Genomic DNA, 24,053 nt, shown 5'->3' with positions numbered 1-24,053 from the left:
TTGATGTAAAACTAATGTAAGTTTTGAACATAGTACAGCTGTATTAATTAGAAACAGAAACCAATAATTGCATTTCTGTCTGACTTGAGGATTAATGTGGCAACGTCGCAATCAGCTGACAGCAAGGAGGGAATACATTTGAAAGACTTGATAAAAACGAAATTGATTTCAAACATATACATTTTTCTTAAATCCCATAAATTATCCACAACAGATGATTTTTTGTAATGTTTTTAAAAAACTAGATTAATTAAAAAATACTAGGAAGCTGTGATATATTTATTGGAATAAAAAATACAGTTGAGAAATCCTTTTAATATATTTAATGGTTTATAAAAACATCGTAATCATTACCCAATAATATTTAGGGTTACATAGTTTTCTTTACTTGATTAATATAATTAGTAATACTTGAGATAAAAGCATTTGTACGGAATAACAGAGGAACATAAATATTTCTCAGCAAATTTTATATCTAAAAAATTAGTTATAGTTGTAAAACTTTTGTAACATTACTAAAATAGAGATGAAAAACACGAACAGTGAGTAATAATGTAATTTCTATCACAGAACCTTCAAAATTGCATCCAACATTTTCTTTGACTTGGACGATAGATGGGCGCGAGTGTCATTTTATTTCTTTAGAACTAAATTAATATAATTCTCGTTGTTTTACCAGTTTACATGATTTACGGATTTTAAATAAAGGATACAATCTTCGCGAGGATAATACGATATATTTGCAATATATAATATTTATATTTTACATAGTTTACACACAATACATTTTTGAACAGGTACGCATCTTTACCCGAATTTGACGCGCAATATCTCCGATGTCCGAGGTTTGTAGGTTCGCAGTGTGTACAACTGCTAGTCAATTATCAGCGCTGTTGCCACATCTGCATAGTCTTTATGCGTTCATTAAATATAATTTAAAACTATTTAAATATGATATTTTTATGTTGTTAATTAGTCAATATGTATGCTATGTGCATATGAGTAGATTTCTTTGCTATATAGGTAATGTTTATCGCAAATAATTTCAATAGAATAGGACCCTCCCTGCGCTCCTCACTTCCCTCGGACCCCGATATACCTCCATAAGAAAATTTTGTACTTTTTTTCGAATTTCTAGGGGGGCAGCTGCCCTCTCCTGCCCCCTCTTGGCGACGCCCTTGAGTGGAATTGTTTATTGCGACAAACAAAATACTAAATATTTTTGTAAATTGTATATTGGTCGAATATTTCGAAACCCAAAAGAAATATCTCGGTACTGTATGAAGTACTGTGTGGTACCTATAAAGTTACCACTCCTCAGTTCTATATTTTCAGAAAAATCTCTAATTTTTGAGATATTTGAATCTAAAAGTCATTAAAAAAAAACAAAAATTACTACCTATAATTACTTTAAAGTGAACTCCGGTTCTCATTTTGTAGTCACAGCTATTTATACTAGAACTAGTTAATATCCCTTTAGGATTTCGAGATAACCGCTTGGGGACTTTTATACCCAACACCCCGTCCATCTCGCCACTGCCAATTCTGTGACTATTAAAGGCATTAAATACACGCAACACGCCTAAACCTGACTCAGCGCCAAGACATCCTCGCACACATGTCCTTAACGTCGCGAGAAGTAAACAAAATTTGAATAACAATATCCGAAGAAAGTGACAAAGCATTCCTTTACACACTTACCGCTCTGGTCCACCTCACGGTCGGTTCCGGATGACCCATATAGGTGGCCTTGAGCAGCACTCGGTCCCCTACCAGGGCCGTGGTGTCCTGGGGCCCCCTCAGGAGCATCGCGGGCTCCTCGACGCCCGACACAAGCGCCTCAGCCGGCGGCGACTCCTCACCCAGCACGTCCATGGAGGTACCACTGTCACTGTTGCCGTCGTCAAGCGCGTCGAAATCTCTAACGACCGTCAGCTCGGTGCTGCAGCTCGCGACTGCCACTTCTTCGGAGCGCTGAGTCGCGGTGCACTTCACCTGGCCGGCATCTGCCCATGTCACGCCGGTAATGTGGAGAATGTTGACGTCACCGTCTTCCTCTACCTGCAACAGCGGTGCATTGTCTTTGATTATTGTTGCGCTAATTGGTCTAGATGTACAGGGTAAATCGCGTGACGTTCTAAGCCCTTTTTTTACCTTTCTAACGAGATTCTTCTCTAACTCCTTCCGATATCAACCTAGGACGAAATGTTAACGACAAAAGCAGACTATGTTGCGATATAGAGATAGAGAAGTATCTATATTAAAAAAAACAATTGACTGTAGGGTTTCGACAATGTAAACCAAACTTTTTTTAAATGTGACGATTTCACTTTAAATACAGAAACTGAAGGACTGGATTCATTACCAAAAAATAAGTAGAGTTTGCTCTATAAACTTTTTTCCTGCGGAACTCGAGATACAGGGTGTCAAAATTTATAAAAAAATATACAGGCTGTTACAAATTCGCTTCTCACTACGGGGATCTCGGAAACGATAAGAGATACAAACAGGCTTAAATGGGGGCAAGTTGCATAATCAGGGAACCAACATTACGCCTTTAAAAAATCAAGGCTAACATGATTAGTTTTCGAAATATTTGATTGAATTCAAACAAATTCCGATCTATTTTTTTCAGGATATTCCTACAAATACATCTGTCATGCTCTTTCACAGTTGCGGTTACAGGTATAATAAATTCCAATAATATTACGCTGATCTTTATTTTCAACCTTTGCCAAAACGGAAATGTTTTTGAACATTTACTGAAATTTTTTAAAGAATAATATTCAGTTGGCGTTTTGGTTGTTCATATGCATTTTTAATAATTAATATGTCATAATAAATTTAAAATTGTAATAATGTTCTAATTTTGATGCAACAACTTATTGAGTATGACCAAGTGATGGTAATAGTTAATAATAATAAATGTTTTACTGTAACACGTGGTGGTAATAGTTTGAATAACTAGATCGATTTCACAGGGTCTAACGACACTTACAATGTACGATAATTCAGTAAACAAAGAAATCTAAATAAAAAAATTAGATAAATTTGGAACGAATACACTGAAGATGAATTTTTCGAGACAAAACGTCTGAATCTGGTTCGGGCTGAGGCAGTACAGGATTGGGGATCATGAAGGCTTGCAAAGAACGTAATACAATTTCTATGATCGTATTAAAAAAAATTAAGTTGATGATGAACCTGGAGAGACAAAACGTTACATATAAAAATTGACTATGCCATTCGATAGAGAGCAAAAAGTGGCCAAGAGAAAGTGTTCTTCTTTTTTCAATATCACCTCAAACAAGGCTGAAATGAAACAAAAACGGATTTCCAAAATTTCGTTTTTTTCAAATATTTTGAAAACTAATCATGTTAGCCTCAATTTTTTAGAGGCATAATGTTAATTAGACCTTTTATTGGATATAATATTAACCTTGTAGCTTTAACCAGTGGCGTGCTACTGGAGGTGATGCCCCATTTTCCTAAGAAAAAAATACGCTACTGGTGTTTTTTTGTAGAAATAATGTTAAATTCAGGTATTGTTACATTAAATGAATGAAAAGTATTTCTTGGTGTTTTTTAATAGTAGCAGCTATTTACAGTTTCTGTATTTAAAGTGAAATCACCTTGTATGTCGTTTTTTGGAATGCTCTATTCCACATTTAAGATAAACACACTGGTGAGCATTTTATTTGTTGTTTATTTAATTTATTTCTGATGAACCGAAATGATATCTGATATTAATTTTACAATGAATAATGAATATTTATTCACAAAATTTGGTACAGATCGCACTGAGTAGCGGCAGAATCCAGTGGCAATTTGACTTCAAAAAAAATACTAAACATTTGCCTTTGATAAATGAAATTGTATTCACGTGTTATATGATAAAATAGATTTTTTTACGATCTACCGTTAAAAAACGGAATTAAATCGGTTCATAAATAAATTAAAGTGAATTTAAAACATAATGCGAAAATTAAATAATTTATTTTCAACACTTTCAAACTATTTGTTTTCCGAATTAAACAATTATTTATATACATTTTTTTAAGAATATTATGTTGCCTATCCAATAATTGTACAGCTGTGGATAATAAAATGTTTCCTGTTCAGTGTAAATGCAGCTTAAGAGTTGAAGCGGCGTCAAATTTTTTCTGATATTTTTATATTCTTATTTACTGTACTGATACATATATAAATTATTATTGTGTTCGAATAGTCGCATGTTTTTTTATCCTTTAATACCTGTATTTTTTATATGATTAGTATATTATGTAATAAATTTAGTAATCATTATTGGGTCAATATCATAATTTAATTACTTTGTTACCATAAAAAAGATCGAAATACTACTTTTAGGAAATGCATTGTTAAGTTTGAAAAATATCGTAATTAAGCAAATATCTGGAAAGGTGTTTAATTTTTGGAGGCACCGTTTCTAACGACTCAATTTCAAATTGTATTTCAAAGAAAAAATATATGTTATTTTCACTTTCTTCAACTTTAAATTCGAACTTACTGTCATAATTATTTTTTTATTAGCAGAAACAACAGTATGGACAAATAATACTTTTCCTGGTAACTCAAAAAAATTTAAACTCTTTTTAGTGCTTTTAAAATTTGAACAATTTATTTCTATCTTTATCATCGTTATCATCATCATCGTCTATTGTCTATTTTACTACAAATTTGTCTCCGATGTATACCTCGAACAGCATTTTTCTTTTTTAAATTTTAAAATTTTTTTTTTTTGAGTAATCTGAATTTGTTTTAGTTTTTATTCATTTTCTGTAGTTCTATAGCAATAGGTATATTATGAAGATAATTGCATATCAGACGTAACAGAATTAAGAATGTATAGTCCAAATTCATTTTTAGAAAAAGTTTATATAAAAAGGTACCCTCAAATGTTCATGAATTACTCGCCTCGAAAATATCAGTATTATTACTTATTACCACCCTGTACATACGTATTTTTAATACATTTATGACAGAATTTTAGTATAATTAATTAAAAAACATATATGAAAATAAAAAATTTAATTTATCTTCTAAATATAACTAGTCCGAAGTGAATGACATTTTAAGATTTTGCAATAAACAATTGCTAATAGAAAAATACTTTGTTATGTAAAGTATTTGAAAAAAACTAATTGTTTCAGTGTAAATCGTTAAAAGTGGCCTTCGGCATAATCTATTTCTTGCAGTTTTTAAATTGTTCGTTGCAATAGTTTTCAGTTTGATTAATTTTCTATAATATGCATTTTTAGAAGGAACAAATTATCTACTAGTATATATTTATTTAAATACAGATTACCATAAAATCGAAATGCGGAAATACATTTTTTTTCAAAAAACTCTTCTATTTTCAGACATGCTGCTCCTTATTCATATACTATATGTATTTCAAATACGTTAGCGTCAAAATAAACAATGAAAGAGAAAGTATCTTTTCCTTAAAACGATTGCTAGCAGCTCAGTATGATATTTTTAATTTTTCGTTGAATATTTATGGAAACATTACTAAAATTTATAATTACGTTTATACGTTTACCCAGGTAGATAAAATAAAATGTGTTCCTTTCAATGTTCATTTCTGTAGTAAATATTATTCGTCTAGATACTTAGCCTAGTTTTGAAACTAATGAAAATAAATAAAAATAACATTCAACGTTCCCAAAGATGTGCTCACTTAACATTCTAAATATAATTTTCTAAATACACAAATGCTGGAATATTGTTGTTTTACCATTCACTGTATCCTTAGCACTACTCTCTGCCCTTAATCGATCAAATTAATATCGTATTAATGTCGAAAGCCTATTACAATAAAAAATTTTCAGAATTCGCCAAGTAGATTTCTGACACATTGGAAATGAATGTAGTTGTCATAGATATAATAAAACACCTTATCATTGATATACGAGTATAAAATTAATTTGTTAATCTATTTATACAAATACTGTCACATATAATTCAAAAAGTGCTTGTAGAACTATACACCGTTTTACGATACTATGAAATAGAAATAGGATTATAATCATTCCGCCGAAAATTAAGAATCGCGTTTTAGCACGAAAAGGATATCGTTCTGTATATATTTCCACCATATGCCCCTAGATTCACAAAAAAACCTGAAAATCGTCAAAAACAGACGCAGGCCAACTTACACACCGACATCAAAATAAATCCGACCGAATCACCCCCGCGCCCAACGATTGGGACATGTGTTACAAGTTTATGTGTTCCTATCACATAAATATTCAACGTTATACCACAGATTAGATACAGATGTGTCAGTAAGACAAAGAAGCGAAAATTAAAGAGAGATGACGTGCACTTCCCATTTAAAGGGCCAGTTTAAATGTCCGGTGCACAATGCGCATGTTCGTAAATACGTCGCGTTAACAGGATCCACAATTAAATATCCAAGTGAAGCTCCTTACTCATCAATCAAAGCCTGCGTCGGCATTAGTCCGATTAACCACTAGAAAGACGGTTAGTGGGCAGGTGGGCTTTTCTATTGGTGCAACAGAATACGCGTCTACGCATGAATTGGTACGAGTAATGTGGTTTCAGCTTAAACGTTTTAACCTTAATCATCGTTTGTGCTGTCAGAAAAATGTATTAGACATTTTTTTTTAGGTCCCGTTGGTGGGATTTCGCAGGTCTTAAAAGTTTGAAGACGGCTGGACTATGCTATCAATATCGAACAGTGTCATTTACATTTACTTTTGTTTTATTTCACCCACTGTATTAAAGTTCTAATTAAACAATTATCAGTCAACAAATCAGTAATACACAGTTAGCCAGAGACATAAAGGGTATTTCAACAATTTTTTTTATATTTCAATCCATAAGTTAAATAAATATACTAAATTTTTTATTTTATATTTTTTATATAATTATATTAGTTCCTTATGTTTTTAATTGAATTAATTTACGTCATAAAACTATTACGTAAGACAAAAATGAATAAAACCACTAGCACAATTATTGCAAAAAACCTAAAAGATTGTCAACACATAAAGATTGTCAAAGTCAGCAGATTTCCTATTTCCTTTTTAACGAAACTTTGAAATAATGTACGTCTCAACGTCTCACATATTTAAAGTAAGTGCTGTATAGTTCATTACTTTTCAGGAACGAGGTATTTGATTCTTTTTGGTTGCGGATTATTGAATACCACCTCTCTCTGATACACAAACTTTATTTGAAAAACAGTGGTGAAACTAATGGCGATAATTATAATTATGTATTACCTAATAATAGTAATATAAGTAATAAACTATTAATTTGTTTGGGCAATTAATATAGGTATGTCAAATATTCCTAAATATAATGTGAATTGGAATACTTTTCCAAAAATATATCTTTCTAAAGTACACCGCAACATCACCCAATACGTAAATTTTCAAAAAAAAAAACAGAAAGTAGGTAAAAGCAACATTGCTTCTAGGGAAAAACAGAAAGTCTGGCAACACTGCCCACTCCCCATTTAAAGGGACAAGGTCAAATTAGAGAATGTCCAGACATCAAAGGCATTCCGCCGGCCGTCTCCTCTGTATTACTTACTCTGTGGTTATACTATCGACTCCGTAAATATTTTCAATATTAAAACTCTTTTCATTTTCTATAGTTTTGTGTTCATATTTCAAAACAGACGAATTTATTTAGGCCTAAAGCTTTCAATATACACTGTGTCCCAAAATGATGGAACAAAATTCATTTTTTTCCAGATGAAATTTAAAATAATCATCTAATGCGGTTGTATGTAACTAATGGACGTACAATAAGTTTCCTAAAACAAGTTGCAGTCTTTTTTTTATTGTTCGTTTTCAATTCGCAGCATATAAGACAAACAACGTAAAATGAAAGTAATTTCCAAACAGTCGGTAGATGTAACAAAGGTAAAGACGTAAAAAAAGTAGACACAAAGACGACAGTTCTAATTAAAGAAGCAAGAAAATCGCCCTCCAATAATCTTCATTGAAAAATTTTATGCATTATTTTATTATCCTGGCCTCTCGATTTCCTCGTCATAAAACGGCGCTCGGAAGGTTGCGGGGTGACGTAAAACACAATTAAACGGGAAGACAAAGTAATCTAATAGTCGGTCTGCTGAATTAATCAATCAAGCCAATTTAGAAGAGAAATGGGTTTGCTCCTATTAAAGTATTATATGAATTCAATATTTCACTAAACTGGCATTACATAAAATTTTATCGAGGTTGAGAAATTTATTTGCAACGTTTTTACGTGCAACTGCTTCGACAAAGAAATATTTTCCTGGATTGCTAATGTAGTTTTTAAAAAAGTTGTAAATTGATTGTATTATGTTCATTTACTGCTTTCAAAGTTCTTAGATTAATAAAGTATTAATTTACGGAAAATACTTAGATTTCAAGGGCATCTTTTTCAGATGTTATTTCATAAGAACTTATTTCTTTACTCATTTTATAAATGCATAAAAATATATCGGGTGACTCAAAGTGAGTGGCCTATTAGATTATTTCAGAACCTACTTCGATTTAAATTTTGAAAATTGGCACACTAGGGTTTTTGGGTGTGCTCTTTTCAAATCTAGTAATTTTGTCCCTGTAACATTTCCGCTTGTACCGGAAGTTGATGTCAGCTTTGTTATTTTATTCGTATTCAATTTTTTTATTATACCTATTTGAAGAGAGAATTTATCTAGTAGAAAAAGCTTCGACAACTAAGTCAAGCCCTCTTTTCATACGAGGTACACGTAGGTACTAAAAAGAACTGACGCTTCGACGTTGCTAATAAACATTGGTTTAGAATCATGGAAATGTATCAGTTTTCTCTAAATTTTATTACTAGTTCAGTCAGAATCTGTTTTAAAAGTAGGTTGGATAAATGTTTCGTATAATAACGCTAATTTTTGTTGGAAATAGTTCTAAATATTATGTAGAATGATAATTGCTATATGCGCCCGCTGAAAAAGTTGTGCATAATTGTTAGCGCAAGAAAATAATAAAAAAATTAAAAAAGGCGCATTTTTCTCCATTCTTTCATGTATAACTCGAAGAATATTGACATAAGAGAAAATAGTCGAAGGAAAAGAGTTTTCTTTTGGGATTCTCTTCAAAATAAAAGTGATCCGATATTTTTATGTGCATTATTGTTGCTGCAGTACAGTACCTATGGACCGAAAAAAAAAATCGTGAAAAAATATCGTTATTTCATGAATTTATAAAGTATGGTTCTGAGTACTTCATAGTATGGTAGTATTGCACATTTTCGCACAATACAATTGAACTGTGAATTAAGAAAATACAGAGTTAAACTTATCTTTCAATTCTCTGTCACGGTAAAACCAATGATTCTTTTGAGCTTCCAATTTTTATACATACCCTTTGGAGTCTCAACTATCAATTCCTATATAAAATTTTTCGATTTTACTGATTTTAGCGACAATTAGAATTTTTTCAAAATTTCTTCGAAAAAATACTGATAAACTTTTAGAGCTGGAGCTACCATATTTGCATATTCTTCAAATGTAATTATATGATCAAATAGAGGAAGGATTAATGAACAAAATCCACTTTTGATCTTGTGGATACGATGAATCGTCATCGAGATACGAAAGCTCAAAGTTGAAATGAGTTTGCGGCAAAACAACGTACTGTACAATATCAATAAAAAGTGATTTTGATTGTTTGACGCAAAGACTTTATATCTATGAAAATTTTTTAAATCGGAAATATATTTTAACTGTTCTGACGCAAAAAAGATTAATATATTTCAAAGGAATCGAGCAGAGAGTCAAAGAGTGAAGAGTGGGGGGACTATATGAGCGAAACTTTTTTTTCCTTTTACCATTAAAGAAGGGAGAAAAATGTGCCTTTTTAATTTTTTTAAATTTTCTTGCGCTAACAATTATGCACAACTTTTTCAGTGGGCGCAATTATTATTCTACATAATATTTAGAACTACTCCCAACAAAAATTAGCGTTATTATACCGGATGGGCCGTTAGTGTGAGAAAATAAAATAACTTCCTTGTTACTCATAATACAGAAAAAAAGTTTTTATAAAAGTTATACAGAATCAAGAAACCTAAACTACAAAATTAATTTGATACATACAGAGTGATGAGTAAAAACGGGACACGCCAAATATTACATTTTTTAAATGGAACACCCTGTATATTTTTAAACACTGACACTTGGAGCCTAAATATTTTATAGAGTTATAGGCAAATGTTAGGCAAAGACTCCTATAATAGCTAATATCGATATTTTATACAGGGCATATTTTATAATACAATCATTTTTAGAATTTCTAAAGTTCTCAAACTGAACACCCTGTATTTTATTATTCTATTTTATTCACATATCGTACCACTTCAACTTTTATTAAGCATGTTCTATATATTGTTAGTTTTTAAGATATGCTTAGCAACATTTCTGGAAAAACTTAATTTTTATTATTTTATAGAATACCACAAATAAATATTAATTAAATTAAATTAACTCAAAATGGAATGATAAATTATGAACTGACAGTTTTTTCTAAAAGCCATTTCGTGCGACCGAAAATAATAAAAATTAGGTTTTTCCAGAAATGTTGCTATATTTTAAAAACTAACAACTTTAGGTGTAGAACATACTTAATAAAAGTTGAAGTGGATCAATATGTGAATAAAATAGAACAATAAAATGCAGGGTGTTCCATTTGAAATATTTTAGAAAATCAAGTTTGAACTTTCTTAAAATGATCGTATTATAAAAAATTATCTGTATAAAATATCGATACTAACTAATATAGGAGTCTTTGCCTAACATTTACCTATAACTCTGTCAAATATGCTCCCAGTGTTAGTAGTTGAAAGTTAATACAACTTCTTCGAGGCTATATTATTTCCAAAATTCGAAAAATTTTCTACATAACTTGGCAACCCCGCATTAAAATATTAAACTGTTTATATTGCCATATACAGAATTTTCTCAGAAATCCATATGTTTAAAAATATCCAGGGTCTTCTATTTAAAAAATGTAATATTTGGCGTGTCCCGTTTTTACTCATCACCCTGTTTGTTTCGAATTTATTTCCTTTGGGTTTTTTGATTCTGTACAACTTTTATATAAACTTTTTTTCTATACTATGAATAACAAGGGAGTTATTTTACTTTCTCACACTAATGGCCCACCCTGTATAAAACATCCATTCCGAAACAGATATTGACTGGGCTATACGGGGATTTTAAATATTTCACATGTATAAATTTAATTTTTTTTTTCACAACCGAAGCTATTATGTATTTCTTCACTGACGCAGTGAATGATAAAGTTGAAGATAATTTTTATTTCTTCGTGGACCCTTATAACGTGTACTAAATTTGAATCAGATATTTTTTTTGCCTCTGATGAAAAACCATTTGCAAAGTAAGATTTTAATACCCTGCAACTTTTAGACGAACAATTTTTGGACTAAAGTAAATTGACTTAAATGCAACTGAGAAATCTATGACTGTTTTCTGGGACACCCGATATAAAAATTACTGGATACTCTAAGTATTTTTGTTTACTCGTTTGTATCTAACACTATTTTTTATATAGAGGAAATATCGGTTTGACCAAAAAAGCCAGAGGTGGAGGTTTCAGATAAACAATTTCTTTTACCATCACATTACAAAAAAAAAAACTGCAACTCGTGTCTTAAACAGAAACCATAAAATATACCATAAATATTTCTTTTTAATAGTATGTTTATATTTTCGCATAAACAGTACGTGGGTTCTAACATAAATATACATTATTACTATTTTCGCGGCAACCTTGATTAACGTTTACGATAAAACGCATGCCAAAGACGACAGCAGTCCATATAAACTTAATGGTATTGTAAAAAGTTTGCTTCACTCTTTAAACTTATTTTATGTACAGTCTGTATCTACATCCGCTCAGTTACTGTCCTTTGCATGTTTTGAGGATTATTCATTAACGGATAGATGATATACTGGGTGTCTCTAAATGGCATGCCATTCTATTCGATACTTATGTATCGCATTTAATTTTAGCAATCTGCTTTCCAAAATTTTCAACAATTGTGTGATAAAAAGAAAACAAAAATTCGCTGATTTGAAAACAAGTAAAGATAATTTAAGATCACAGACAGTATGTAGTGATTAGATTTCCACTAGAAAATAACCAAAAGTTAAATATATGTAATTAAATTCAATGAAAGGCTGCTTCTTTGTCCGATTCATCGCGTAAATATACACGAAAATATTTTAAATTATAAAGCTGTGTCATAATAAAATCATCGCGTTACTTATATAATCGGAATGTGCAATGCTTTTATGACAAATATAATGAAGTTCGCATTTTCTTCAAGTTTCACTTTTATTTTGAAATCGGGCGTTGAATATTTGTGAGCAATGATAATTTACTTTCTATATACGAGTATGTGCAAGGAAATAAATCGGAGAAATATGTGAAGTTTTGGAAAACGTATCAGGCATTTATTGTACGTAAATTGAACAATATCTGTCAAATCCGGTATGCAAAATTTGCACGAAAAGAAAGTGTGTTAATATTCTTTTAATGTCGAAATTAGGCAGCGGAAATTTTATATTTAAATTATGGTCCTGTAGAAACCACAAGAATACTACGTTTTAATGTATATTTATGAACAAATTGCTTTATTTACACTATTTACACACGAACACAGGTATATGATAACTTTATTAAATATTTTGTTTTAATTTATCTTCATTATTATAATCAGGTACTTCGATATTGAAACATTTTTCGATTTTTTTTAAATGGCTATATACAATATTACTATACAGGGTGATTTCACTTAAAATACAGAAACTGCGGAAATAGATTAGTTGCCAAAAAATAAGTAGAGTTTGCCCTATAAACTTTTTTCTTGTGGGACGTGGTATTCGAGATACAGGGTGTTCAAGTTTCCAAAAAAAATTATATGTTCGAACATATCTTCATATCACGCCGAACGATTTGAATGAAATTTATTACAGCGTATTCACGTAATTAGATCTTTTATTGAATGTAATAAATGAATTAAAAGTAGTTTTTGGTGTTTTTTAATAGTATCAGCCGTTTAGGAGATAATTTACTTATTTGACGACCATAATGCGCAAATTTAGTCCACCTACTCATATTTGTTTAAAATCCATCAGAATCTTTTGTTTGTATTATCAGCTTTACGATGATCTCGTTTTAGTGTTATAACTAGCTTTGTTTATTTATTTCTGAAGCTGCAGTCCTTGTTGTGCTTATGAACACGAGACGAATTGTGGGAAAGAATAGAGAAAAATTGTAATCGCCTCAGGGAAAATCATGTCATGATAAGTTCCTCTATAAATGGATTAGAAGATGCCAAAAGCAAAAGTGTATCGATGCGGAAGAACTTCGTTTTGGATAATTGTAGGATTCGTTACTTAATTACTTATTCGGACTATTTGCTAATGTTATTTTATTATTTAGTTTTGAGATTTTTCCAGAAATAAAATGACTTCTACAAAAAAACCGCCAGTGGCGTATTTTTTTCTAAGGAAAATGATGTGGCACCTCCAGTAGCACGCCACTGGTTAAAGCCATAAGATTAATATTACATTCAATAAAAGGTCTAATTATGTAAATACTTTGTAGTAAATTTCATTCAATTCCGTCAACGTATTATGAAGATACAGCAGAATAAATAAATTTTTGTTTAAACTTTAACACCCTGTATCTCGAATACCGAGTCCCGTAGGAGAAAAGTTTATAGAACAAACTTTACTTATTTTTTGGTAATGAATATAGTCCTGCAGTTGCTGTATTTAAAGTGAAATCACCCTTTATAATTAGAAAATTTAGGAAACTGCAAAATATTCGCATCCAAAATAAATGTACAGAAGTATACAATTAATTAGACAACAATTTAACTTTAATTAAAAATGTATCTGGCTATTTTTTTGTATTTCACACAAAACATATTTAACTTACCCTGAATTTCTCTGAAGGTGTAACAACTTTTCCTGCTACTTTCCATTGTATTACTGGATGTTCATTCATTGTAGACGAAAATCGAACACAAAAGGATGCATTTCCACCCTCTGTCGCAATTACAGGTGAGGGAGGCTTTGAAAATTCAATTTTTCCGGAACCACCGGTTCTCTCTGAAAAAGTAGAAGAGCAGTTTGTAGTAAATACCCATAAAAATGAAGATTCGTGTTCTTAAATAAGGAAATTTATTAATAATCTTATTTAGTTATGCTTTACTCAAAACTTTGCAAAATACATAAATATGCATATAAACAAGTTTTCATAATTTAGATTTTCAGAAAATATTCTTTTGGCAATTCTTTCTGTAGTTACTCAATTTAGAACGGAACATTGAAGACCATGAAACGAAGTCCCTTAAGATTTCTGATAACAGGAAAAGTAATTTATTGGGTTGATACATACACATAAATTTGTAGTGTTTTTATTGAAATATAAAAATTTACTTCTTTTTAATAAACAACATACAAGAACGAATTAGTCCAGGCTGTATCGTCGCTCCCGCTAGGAACATGATTCACATTAGATATATATATTTTTTTTCATAATCTTATTAAAGAAATGACCCTTGAAACATATCCACATGTTGCCAGACGATCAAAAATTGTTTAAACAATTTTTTTAAACAAATTTGTAATTTTCGATTTTTTCGCTCGAAACAAATTTTTCTAGGCTTTTTTTTGGGGTATCCTGAACAAAAATGTCCCTATGCAACTTTTCTCTAAAATCTACCGTTTTCGAGATATTAACAATTGTTTTAGTTCGAAAAAACGCGATTTTAACTATTTTCAACGTCAATAAACTATATTAAAAATTGCAATTTTTAGTGTTGCCAAAATTCTTAAATAACACCACCACACAAAAAAAAAGTTGTCTGAAATGTACATGCGACATATAATTTCCGATGTATTTTCGCCCGCTGAAAACGAATCCGGAGTCAGAATTGCTCCATCACCCTTCAATTTTCAGAAAAACGCTGAAAAATGAAAATTTTCCTATTTCAGAAGATTCTTCAGCGTTTTGCTGAAAATTGAAGGGTGATGGAGCAATTCTGACTCCGGATTCGTGTTCAGTGGGCGAAAATACATGGGAAATCATATGTCGCATGTACATTTCAGACAACTTTTTTTTTGTGTGGTGGTGTAATCTTTGAACATCCGATGAGTTTGTTGTTTTTTTATTGTTAATAAGGCGCGCATATTTAATAAGATATTACACTACACAAATATTTTCCAAATTTCCTATCATTGGTTATTTCCGTATAGATAACACTCCCCTTATGGTAAAACCAAGCCAACAAAAAGAAATCATTAAACAAATATAAACTATTTCATATCACTAATTTGCGTCTAAAATGAAACAAGATTATAAAATTTACTGATTACTTCCATACATATATCTCCAACTAACAATGTGTTTATTACTTTTAAATAAATAAGTAGGCACTATCTGATTCAAATTTAGCTATAAATCGTCAGACCGAAGTCTGACGAAACAATTTAACGTTGTCCGAATATAGTTTTTCATAATTTGGAGTACAAGCTGGATATCTAAAGCCAAGGCTGCACTAAACTGGGCGAAGCGAACAGCAATTATGCCAAACCAAACCGACACACCCACATCATTTTGCTCAATTTTCATCTTCTTCTCTTCGATGTAGCCCCCAATAACGGCTGATGATTTCCATCCACCATGTCGTTTTATTGTAATTAAATTGGCTTCCGAATCTGCTAACAAAGATGCCGAAGATCTTCGGAAACAATGGCAATTTCAGAAATTCGGCAATATTAGTAGGAATCTTCCCAGAAGTATTTATCCCAACAGGTGAACAGTATATTTGTCCTTAAGGTAATTTAGAAAAAAGCGACGGTGAGTAACGGCGGCTTGCCTTAATGCAGCATATTTATGGTAATAATTCATGTAGATACAACGATACAAAAACTACGACAAAAGTTGGTTTTAGTCTCCAAAATATGAATCAAAAGAAGTTTTCTGATTTTTCAATATCATTCAATCCAATTTAAGACGGCATACTCCAAAAAAAAACAAAAATTGATGAAACTTTTATCATTAGATATTTGGGGTTTGGAGCTTCATTAAAAAATGTATTATTTGAATGGAATTGGATTTGTTGGCTAGTAAATATTTTTGTTTTTTTTTTTTTTGGTCGATATCCTACACAATTTCCTTTTAAAACGCTATTAGCTTATAATACTTGCTTATATCCACGTTTTTCTTGATCTGCAAACTAGTGTTTATCATAAAGTAATTAGACCACAGTGTTGATGCCTTCCATAACTTACATTTTTCTTCGAAGTACGCCAAAAATATATTTCAGTGAACTTGTCTGCTACTTTCTTCATTTTACATAATTCAATAAGTCTTTGCGCTATATCATATTTCTGGAACAACAGATCTAAAGTTGCCCTATTTGCGGCTTCTTCAGCACCTGGTGAATTACTTTCATTTCCCGTATTTTCTTCAAAATCCTTTTTTTTTTAGCCACAAAATTTACAATATTTAAAGACAGCTTCAATAATAGGAATAGGTCGGGAGTTTAAACCCACCCACGGCATTTTTTTAATGACAGATTTACATAAAATATTGTATGATACATTTGTTAAAAGTGATTTTATTTTGTTCATGGGGTTGCTCGACTCGCTACGCTCATTCCCCTATAAATGTCCCTTTTAACACTTGTATCATAAATAACTATTATGTTATTTAAACCTTTTGAAATACTGTTGTATCCTATAAAAAAAACAATGTAGACGAGATATGTTCATTCGATAACCTTTAACATAATACTCGCACTTACAGATATTTCAGTAGTCCCAAAAATATGATGTCCCACTCCTTATTTAATATATCTGACTAAGTGTAAATTTAAATCGACCGCTTGTACACATCGTGTCGCTGCAACTGTAAATTGATATGGCCATTAATTCGAATAAACCAGAACACCATGAAGCCATAACTTGGTCGCACCCACAGATGGCGAGGCGCCAGTTGATAAACTGCCACTTTTGAGGATCGTAACGATGTCGCTCGGTTGAAAGTTGAAACGCAAGCAAATGGGTTCGGCCTTTTAATTTGTGGTTTTACGCTAGGTACAGTAATTGGTGTAGGTTAGTTCATGGTCCGTGGTTAAGGTATACGGATTCTCAGTAAATAATGAAATACTTCGTATTTTATACAGGGTGATTTTACTTTAAATACAGAAACTACAGGACTAGATTCATTACCAAACTCTACTTATTTTTTGGCAACTAATCTATTCCTGCAGTTTCTGTATTTAAAGTAAAATCACCCTGTATAATAAAGAAGTTAATTAGAATACATGTTTTTTCAATAATTAAATATTATTTCTAAGTCAACCTCTCCCATTAAAATACCTGGAGGATGATGTCCTAACTAAGTTCCATTATTAAAAATGAGGTAAAAAACTCGAAAACGAACAATTGTCTACACAAAGTGTGGTACCTATATTACAATGTACAAATATTAAACGAGGAAGTGAATTTTTTGCTGAATTCAAAAAAAAGTTACTACAAAATAATGGAGCTTTGTTGCAGCACCCTGTTTGGAATAATCTGTTGTAGAATATTTTCATCCAATGACGTTTTTCCCCTTGAAGAAAACACCAGTCCCGTGCTATTCTATTTTGGGACTGAATTTCAGATTTTGGATTGATTTTTTTGTCTATAGTCCTAATTCTTATCTTTATTGTGTGTTTAAAATTTGGTGCTTTGAGATGACCAAAATCCAGGCATTTTCGTTTGAAGTAATAAAAAAAGTTAGTCAAAGACGTCAGCATTGTATTGTCAATAACATGTTTCAAAATATTAAATCTCCTGTTACTCGGTGAAATTCTATTGTGAATATAAAAAAAATTGATTTATGTCTCCCCACCAGCGTAAAATCTACACCACGCTGTCACTCTTTGGATATACAGTGGTCGCTCTTGAATGACCCGAGAATTGTCGCCCAAAGTTAGACAGTTTGCTTGTTCATATACCCACTGAGATGGACATGCGCCTCGTCGCTAAAGATAATTTTCTTAGCGAAGTCACCGTCCATTTGTTGATTCTCCAACAACCAATCAACGAATATCCGGCGCATTAAATGATCGTCTGGTTTCAATTTCTGAGTTAGCTGAATCTTGGATGGATGCGGATGCAGATCTTTTGTTCAAATCCACTCCATTGTGATTTTTGAAATGTTAATTGCAATGACCGATGCCGCACTGATCACTCACCGTAGCAATATTTTCGGCCTGTCTTTTTATTGTCTGTTTGTTCAAATTTAGCAACTAATATTTTCATAGTTCTTTCATTCGTAGCGTTCCTTCTATGGAAAATTCCACGTAATTTGCGCACAGTCTCATCTACACACTCTTCGTACTTGTAATGAATTTTCACAATCTCCACTCGCTCGACCGTCGTACAGAGTCCCATTTTGTCTAACTGCAACGTGTTTACTACAACACATGACTCGGCAGTGCTGCCAAGCGCACAATTCAAATCCTGCGTTATTTTTGGGATACTCTATACTTTATATTGGAAACTTTATTGAAACCCTTACTGGAAATTACAATAGATTAAAATTAGTGTTAGATTTATCCAATACCACCATTATCTTTATTCTAAAAGGCATCACGTATGTCTATTTTTAGGATAGCTACAATTTCCATATAAATTAGTTAAATATTTATGTTTATTGTCAGCTCGTTGCTCCATACCATGAATAAGTTTTCTATTAGAAACACTTAGTGAATATTAACTGGTTAATTTTTGTAGAACTCCTGAATTTACTTCTTTATCACTTTATCTTTGCGTAATCCACAAATTGATTCTTGAATACATAAGGAATTGTTCTGCGAATTGCGTTTAGAAATTTGAAACTTGCAGATATCAAGCTAGTTAGATTTTACGATTATTGTATTAGAATAATTGGCGTGGGATATTGGATTACTCGATGACAAACAAACATAACATTCAATTAAATACTGACATAATTATCAGTTAATCTTATTTCACATGTGGCGAGAAGAAATAAAGGTCTCACCGTTGAAAATAAATGATAATTCGAAGAGTTCATATAACGATTAGTTTCTATTTCTGCATCAGAAAGTGATTAAAACTTTAAAGACAAACATAATCGAACTTATTTCATTTTACAGAAAAACGAAATCAACATAATAAACTTTACGTAAAGTTAAATAATTAATATCTAGTGATTGATTGCAATAATTGATCAACAGTTCAATAGATATGTTGAAATGTAGTTAGTTAAGTATTATACTCTTTTAAGTAGATATAATAAAAAAATTGATTTCGTGCAAACTGAAAGAATCTGTATTCTATGACAACTGAACAAAACTTATTTGAATTTCAAGGGTATGGACGTTTGTTGTCACCTCTAAGAATTATATGTAAATATTGACAGTAGCATTTAACCGATACAATTTATCTTTGGAACTATGCCATGTCTTTCGTAAAAATCGTCGTATGTTATAACTTCGCCCTTTTACGGTCCTGTTTTTAACAAAAGATTGGCATTAATAACTTTGAAAATACTACGAACTGATACTTACTACCATTTATTTTAAGTGAATATCTTTGGGATCTCATAAAAGTTTGTTTTTTTTTTAATTACAAGAAAAGGAATTAAACAATTTGATTCAAATTTGGTGTATAGTTTTAATTTCTGGTTAAAAAGTATCGTGATGCGAAGTTATTTTCTAAATAATGATAACTCAAGCAATCATCTTGTAAATAAATAACACAGCATATTAATTACATCGTGACAACGCAGGATGTGTATTTCTAAACAATTATGAAATAAAAATAATCGTGTTATCGAAAACATTGTTGTCAAAACCTCTGATACGTTGGTAGTCCAAGCGATAGAGCAGTAAAAGTAGGCTTTGGCGTTTGTGTTTGAAGTCATCTATTTTGTTGTACAGAAAAATCCCAAATATTATGTAGAATAAGAATCCGAGTGTGCCTATTCCAAAAAACCAATGCTAAATTCAGGGGAACAACAAACATACAAAAAGTACTAGAAATAACCCGTTTCTCGAAATATTTTTCCCTGTAACATTGAAACTAAGCCCTAAATAAAAAAAGTCATTCTTTATGAATGAATTTTGCATTAACAATGGGCGAAAAATAGTAGAGAATCATATGTATATTTGGAGCAATTTTTAAAATAAGCAAATATTTATAAATATTGAAGAAACTTTGTGAACAAATATGTCAAAAACATATGTCAATTCCACCCTAGAAACTTTTTAAAAATTTTACATTTTACTCTATAAACAATTATTAATTGCCCAGGGAATTTTCTATGCAGCCGACAATCGAATGCAAAAAAATATTCGTATTCCTCTCATTTTGCTATATCAAATTAAAAAAAAATCGCTTTGATAAGTGCTACCGTTCCCGATAAGTCATCGTTTATCGCGCATACGCATTTTGAAACCCATGCGGCGCGCAGCAGCGCAGCTGCTCTCAGTCATCCTCACTCTCGCTCTGCTGAGAAATTCCAGTGACCACGGTCCCTTTCTTGATTTTTCTTTTATCTGCCGAAAATGCACTAAACGGATATTGAAAGTAGTACTTGTAGTTAGCTATAAAACCATTTTTTTTTTTTTTGACTTCAGGATTATGATTATAAGCTATAAATTATTTATTATTAACTTTACGCTTCCATATCCCAGAATCTACACAGTAGAATGCTGTCCTATTTAGATAAAAAAAACAAGGAGTTACGCTGTTTTGAGGAGGTTAGCGTATGAAATTACAATTTCCAATTGCATATCTTGAAAATATAAGTCAAGACAAAACAAATGAGCCCTCATAAGGCTTTTTATTATAATGCTAACAACCGCGTTTTTGCAATTGAAAAAATGCTATTTCTAATAAACAAATGCAAAAACTTTTTAGGGTTTCTTAAGCGTAATGGCGATTTTCCACTACACGGACAGTTGAGTTTATGTCCTTTTTCTGTTTTCTAGAACCTGAAAAACAAAAACAAAACTGAAACAAAGCCAAAACTCTTGTTTCCATCAAGCGGGCTACATTTTGTTCGAGTTTTGTTTTTGTCTTCGGTCCTTTTCCACTGGTTGTCGCGAGGAAGTCAGTGCACATTTTTCCAATAACTAACCAACATGTTTAGAGAAAATTTTTTTATTCTTAGTTATGGCTGGTTTATACTGAAGTCCTTGGAATAAAAGTAAGGGTCTACAGAGTGTCCCACCTTAATGGATATCTGGGAAACCGCTTTAAGGATTTATTTGAAATTGTGATGGTGTGAAAATATTTTCAAGCTCATCGTACTTCCGGTTATACCGGAAGTCGATACTAACTTTCTTATTTTAAATGGAACCCTCTTTATATTATTGCATTTTTGGAAACATCATCCATTTTTAAGTTGAAAACATATAGCACACTCCATACTTAGGATTGACCGTTTCCGAGATATTTATATTTTTAAACAAAAATTGAGAGATGCAGACTGTCAGCAAAATTTAGTTTTCCCAGTTAATTTTTTTGTGCAAATTGGACATTTTGTAGAGGAAGACCTACTTTATCGAATTTGACATGAAAATTTTCCAGTTCTTATACAGGGTGGTCAAAAAAATTTTATCGAATATGAAGTTCAGAATATGTGGAAAACTCGAAATTTTTAAATGAAAATCCCTAATTTTTTTGCAATAATATACAGAAGGTTCCATTTAAAATAAGCAAGTTAGTATTAGCTTTCGGTATAACCGGAAATACGATGACCTTGAAAATATTTTAGCTTGGTAGGCCCCACAGTCCGTATCCACCATCACAATTTCAAAAAAATCCTTCGAGCGGTTTCCCAGATATCCATCGATTGAGTTCGTGGTATATCTACGGTTAAAGTGTTTACTTGGTTAGTTTGTATCCTAGTCAATTAAATACTATAACCGTACTTATATATATTTTTTAATAGTATAGCTATTAATCATTAATGATTAAAATATTGTTTTTGGGAAGAAGAAAACGCCGACATAGATATTGGGTTGGATCACTTAAATAGAAAACACAACAGGACCGTTTCCTCTAAACAGACTTGAGTTTCAAAACACGTCGAAACCATTTGATGTGACCGCTTTTGAGCGAGACCCGAAAAACAAAACTCCAACTGTCGCAAAACGCCCTGTCTTCAAAAAGTTTGCGAAAAGTTACAGTTCTGTTTTATTCGACACAAACTTGTATTTTGTTTTTGTTTTGTCCGTTTAGTGGAAAACCGCCTTAACAAAATATAACTTTTACTGCAATTTAGAGGCAATTTATGATATTTTCTTCTATTTAATTACATAGCAAATTCAAATTTCGCTGTTTTTTTGCAATTATTTAAACAAATTGTTAATGGATTTTAATTTAGCAGGTCTCAAATGAAGCGTTTTTTTGAAAACCTATAAGTATAAACAAAAGCAAAAACTTCTGTTAGGAAGCGGTTTTTAATACTGCTAAAAAACTCAATTTTTGGTAATTTTTACATTATAATCATTGTTTAAACAATGATCTTGTTGTTTTAAACCGATACTTTTTGGGAAATATTATTTATTTTTGCTAAAAACCCCAAACTAACGATTAAACCAAGTTTCAATCTGAAACGAATTACATGTATTACAAATTTCATTTACTGGGCTACAAACCAAACATCGAAATAGTCGCATATAAAATGTAATAATCACAGTCGATTTGCTTTTTAACTTGACCATTAAACATCGAAAAATGCGAGATTCGAATTAGGTACTTACCATGGACTACAAGATGGCACGTAGAAAAGGCATCTCCATACACGTTATATATTTCACACCTATAATTGCCAGCGTCTTCGGGATAAGCGTCACGTAAATGCAGACTAATGCTCCCGTCATCGCTATGAACTTGACGAAAATCAGCGCAGTCGGGCAAGATACAACCGTCCTTCATCCACACCACATCGAAGGGTTGTGACCCTATGGCCTTGATTTTCATCGTAACCGGATTGCCTTCCATTCCGTTTAGTCTCTTGGGCAATCCCTCGATAATTTCTGGCGGAAGATTTTCTTCCCTGAACACTTCAAGTTGCGCACAAGTTTCCGCAGACCCGTTTTTGTTTTTGGCCACACAAGTGTACAACCCAGCGTCTTCACAAGTCACGTTGTCAATCTCTAGCGAAGCTACTTTTCCATCGTACGCGCTCTTGTATTTTTCAGAATCATCTAAAGGAATTCCGTCTTTGTACCATCTTAGAAAAGGCGTGGGCACGGCGCGGATATCGCAGTAAAGACGAGCTCTGCTTCCGTACCTGGCAGATGCCCCTATAAGGCCTCTCGAGTACGTTGGGGTGCTCCTCGGGGACAAACTTCGTGCTCTAATCCCTCTGGCTGAGACTTGTCTATGGGCGATTACGTCTAATTTTGCTGAGGCTTCCACTCTACCAACGTCGTTTTCAAGGATTATTTTGTAGACGCCGGAATCGCTAGGCGTCACTTCCCTGATTTCTAGCGTCCTAAGGTCCTCGTTTTCGGTTATTTTCAACCTGGCAGAAGGCGTCACGATCTCGCCATCCTTTTCCCAAGTAACCCATGGATCCGGATGGCCAGCAACAGCGCACTGGAAACGGACGGTTTCTCCTTCTTCCGCTACTCGGTTATGTGGGTAGGCATAGAATTTCGGAGCTGCTGCTCGCATTCTGCGCGTTCTGGTTTCTGTAGAGATGATTTCCCTGTACCGGGGCCGAGGGGAGACGCTTCTATTGGGAGTGGTACGCGGCGTGGAAATCGGGGTTGATCCATCCAGGAAGCCGGATGGTCGTCTAAGCTGTTGGTTGATCAGACTCTCTTTTTCCTCTGGAACTGGAAAAAAATAGAATATTAATGTTAATTTAGATATAGTAAAATAAGTGATACTTTTTAATTTTAAATAAAAAGATAAGGATCTTATGGAATACCTAGAGGTTTCGGGAATACCATTTTCG

The 24,053-nt window shown here is 32.2% G+C and overlaps 1 protein-coding gene across 1 annotated transcript in view; it reads right to left on the bottom strand.

Moving 5' to 3' along the window:
- The window catches only part of LOC108911760 (titin), a 280,890-nt gene that overhangs the window by 64,379 nt on the left and 192,458 nt on the right, over positions 1–24,053 (bottom strand). The window contains exons 24-26 of the mRNA XM_018716773.1: positions 22,849–23,931; positions 13,992–14,164; positions 1,702–2,061 (exon numbers count right to left, since the gene is read on the bottom strand). Of these exons, the coding sequence (XP_018572289.1) occupies positions 1,702–2,061; positions 13,992–14,164; positions 22,849–23,931 (1,616 nt within the window). The remainder of the gene's footprint in view (positions 1–1,701; positions 2,062–13,991; positions 14,165–22,848; positions 23,932–24,053) is intronic.

This window comes from Anoplophora glabripennis, unplaced genomic scaffold (assembly GCF_000390285.2).
Source record: "Anoplophora glabripennis isolate ALB-LARVAE unplaced genomic scaffold, Agla_2.0 scaffold423, whole genome shotgun sequence".
Classification (NCBI taxonomy): Eukaryota; Metazoa; Arthropoda; class Insecta; order Coleoptera; family Cerambycidae; genus Anoplophora; species Anoplophora glabripennis.
The sequence above is the reverse complement of the archived record's forward strand: the minus strand, read 5'-3'. Positions and strand labels throughout refer to the sequence as shown.